This window comes from Octodon degus, unplaced genomic scaffold (assembly GCF_000260255.1).
Source record: "Octodon degus isolate 3935 unplaced genomic scaffold, OctDeg1.0 scaffold00261, whole genome shotgun sequence".
Taxonomy (NCBI): Eukaryota; Metazoa; Chordata; class Mammalia; order Rodentia; family Octodontidae; genus Octodon; species Octodon degus.
In genome coordinates this window covers 1,699,834-1,702,186 of record NW_004524837.1, presented here as the reverse complement: position 1 = coordinate 1,702,186, position 2,353 = coordinate 1,699,834, and the positions used below count along the sequence as shown (strand labels likewise).

General features: G+C 46.2%; 1 protein-coding gene across 5 annotated transcripts in view; it reads right to left on the bottom strand.

The window, feature by feature from the left end:
- Window positions 1-2,130, bottom strand: part of Fgfr1op (FGFR1 oncogene partner) — a 63,136-nt gene extending 61,006 nt beyond the window's left edge. For 2 of the 5 annotated variants that reach the window (XM_023706497.1, XM_023706499.1), the window contains exons 1-2: window positions 1,949-2,130; window positions 1,735-1,788 (exon numbers count right to left, since the gene is read on the bottom strand). In XM_023706497.1, coding sequence (XP_023562265.1) covers window positions 1,735-1,788; window positions 1,949-2,050 — 156 coding nt within the window. In that variant the 5' untranslated portion in view covers window positions 2,051-2,130. The remainder of the gene's footprint in view (window positions 1-1,734; window positions 1,789-1,948) is intronic. The other 3 variants (XM_023706498.1, XM_004646225.3, XM_004646226.3) reach the window with 2 other exon arrangements.
- Between the last annotated feature and the right edge of the window lie 223 nt (window positions 2,131-2,353).

Genomic DNA, 2,353 nt, shown 5'->3' with positions numbered 1-2,353 from the left:
GAAACACCCTTCAGAGACCTGCCAGATACAGGCAGGCAACAACTGAGCAGGTGGAAAAAAGATCTAGGCCTAGAAAATGCTCTTATTTCTTGCCTGACTGTTCCAGAAAGGCTAGTCTACTATGCTGTTTAACATGGGCGAAGCTCAGGAGGAATAGGGCTGGAGTTACTGGAGGCATTAAGGTCACCTAGGAAAGAATGCAAACTACGCACCCCAAGTTTAGGTACAAACACAGGAAAACGACTATGCTAAAGAAACCAAGGAGTATAGGTTAAAAGAAAGGTATTTTTAAAAACCCTAAAAAGGTCAAGGGAGATTTTCAAAAAGAAAGGAAAAATTAACTCTTTAGGTATAGTAGTGGTGGATTTAAAATTTTAGTGGATTAAGGGATGCTTGGCACATCAATGGTATAAAACATTTGTACATGTAGTATAAAACATACACATTCTTTCAAAACTTGGCTGTGAAAGGAAAAAAATAGAATGGAGAATAATGGCAGGACACGAGTAGCAGAAAAGAATTTTCGCCTTCAGAGGAATTAAAATACATCTTCATGCTTAAGAGAAGAGCCAACAGAAAGGGAAAGGTCAAAGACTGCAACTAAAAAGAAGACAAAGGTAACCAGAAAAAGATTGCAGAATAGGGCACAAACAGTTTAGGTACAAATATAGGGGGGAAAAAACCCTGCATTAAAGAAACTGAGGAGTACAGGCACAAGGAAAAAAGGCAAGAGCTTTGATAAATTTATGCTTAGGCAAAACAGAGCCCAAAGCAGGAAAGAAAAGCATACAGATAAACTTTCCTGGGGTGAAGGAGTCTTGGGGCAAGGAAGGCAGCACAAAACCTGGTCAGGATCAGGTCCAAAGTGAAGGAAACAGGAGGGAGAGGATCAGAGCGAAGCGCAAGTGGGGTCCACCAAGCTGTAACTGCACCAATTCCAAGGGCACCTGATTTCCCTTTAGCAGTTCATATGCAGAAACATGGACAGGAACCCCATGGATGAAATGAACATTAAGATTTCTTCCAAACCAAGACTGAAAGATAGTCCGGGCTTCTGGACTGTGGAGCCCAGTCTAGCAAGAATGAGAAGGCATCAAAGGAAGACTGATGTGTGTAGACAAACAAGTTAAGAGCAAAAAGCTGAAGGATTTGATGAAATTAAAGAACAGGTACATAGCTCAAAAAAGTGGAAAGACAAGGGACTGATCTATACTCACTGAGAAAGAGTTTAGAAATTGATGAAGTGATTCTTGTTGACAAGTTACAGGATATTCAGGATGTTTGGTGGAACTTGGGGTGGAGAGAAAAAGGTAAATTAGCAATTAAATTCAAAGGTGTTGCTGGACTTTTTGACAATAGTGTTATTTTAAAAGTACCTGAGTAATCATACAATTTTGGGAAAAGTCTCACGAAGAACATTAGCTTATTAAAGATTCTTAGTACCCCCTAGAGTTAATTCATTGACAATGAAACCATTTCTTCACGTTAACTCTTTTCAAGACTCTACATCAGATATGGCATTGTCCTCAGAATTATCGTGATATTTTAAGGTTACTCCAAAATTAAAAGACACACAAAAAGAATAATTTTGGCTCTCTTCCAACGGTAAAGCAGTTATAAAACTTAGCAGTTCAAGTTATTCCTAGCTATAAATACTATAAATTGTATTTTGAGGTGTTTCTAAGCTAATTAGAAAGTAGGCACTAAGCAGATTAAAACTAAAAATTTTCATACCTCTACTTTTTCTTGCTCCTCGAGTGCTAAAAACACAGCTGCCCGGAGTTCAGCCTTTAAAAAAAAAAAAAGGCAAGAACTCAAGACTTCTTCCAAGGTAATCCCAAACCCACAAGTGCCCAGGACCAGCCCCCCGGGCCCTCACAGCCGGTGAGCAGGCCTTGGCCGCGCCGCCTGCCGGTCCCGCCGCCCCAAGCCCCGCCACCCGCCGCACCTTGATGCGGTTCAGGGCGCCACTGTTTTCCAACGTCTGCACCAGCAGGTCCCGGAGCTCTGTGTCCTCCTCGGCCGCCACTGCGGCCGCCGTCGCAGCCATCGTGATTCTCCAAGACAACCACCCAAGCCGCGCCAACAGCCAACGGCCGCGGCCCGGCTCGCGCCGCGTCTCGAGGGACGGGTAAACGTACGTCAGGGGCGGGGCTTCGAGGGCTCGGGCAGGGGCTGGGTCTCGGCGGGAGGGCGGGGCTTCGAGGGCTCGGGCAGGGGCTGGGTCTCGGCGGGAGGGCGGGGCTTCGAGAGCTCGGGCAGGGGCTGGGTCTCGACGGGAGGGCGGGGCTTCGAGGGTTCGGGCAGAGGGCTGGGTCTCGGCGGGAGGGCGGGGCTTCGAGAGCTCGGGCAG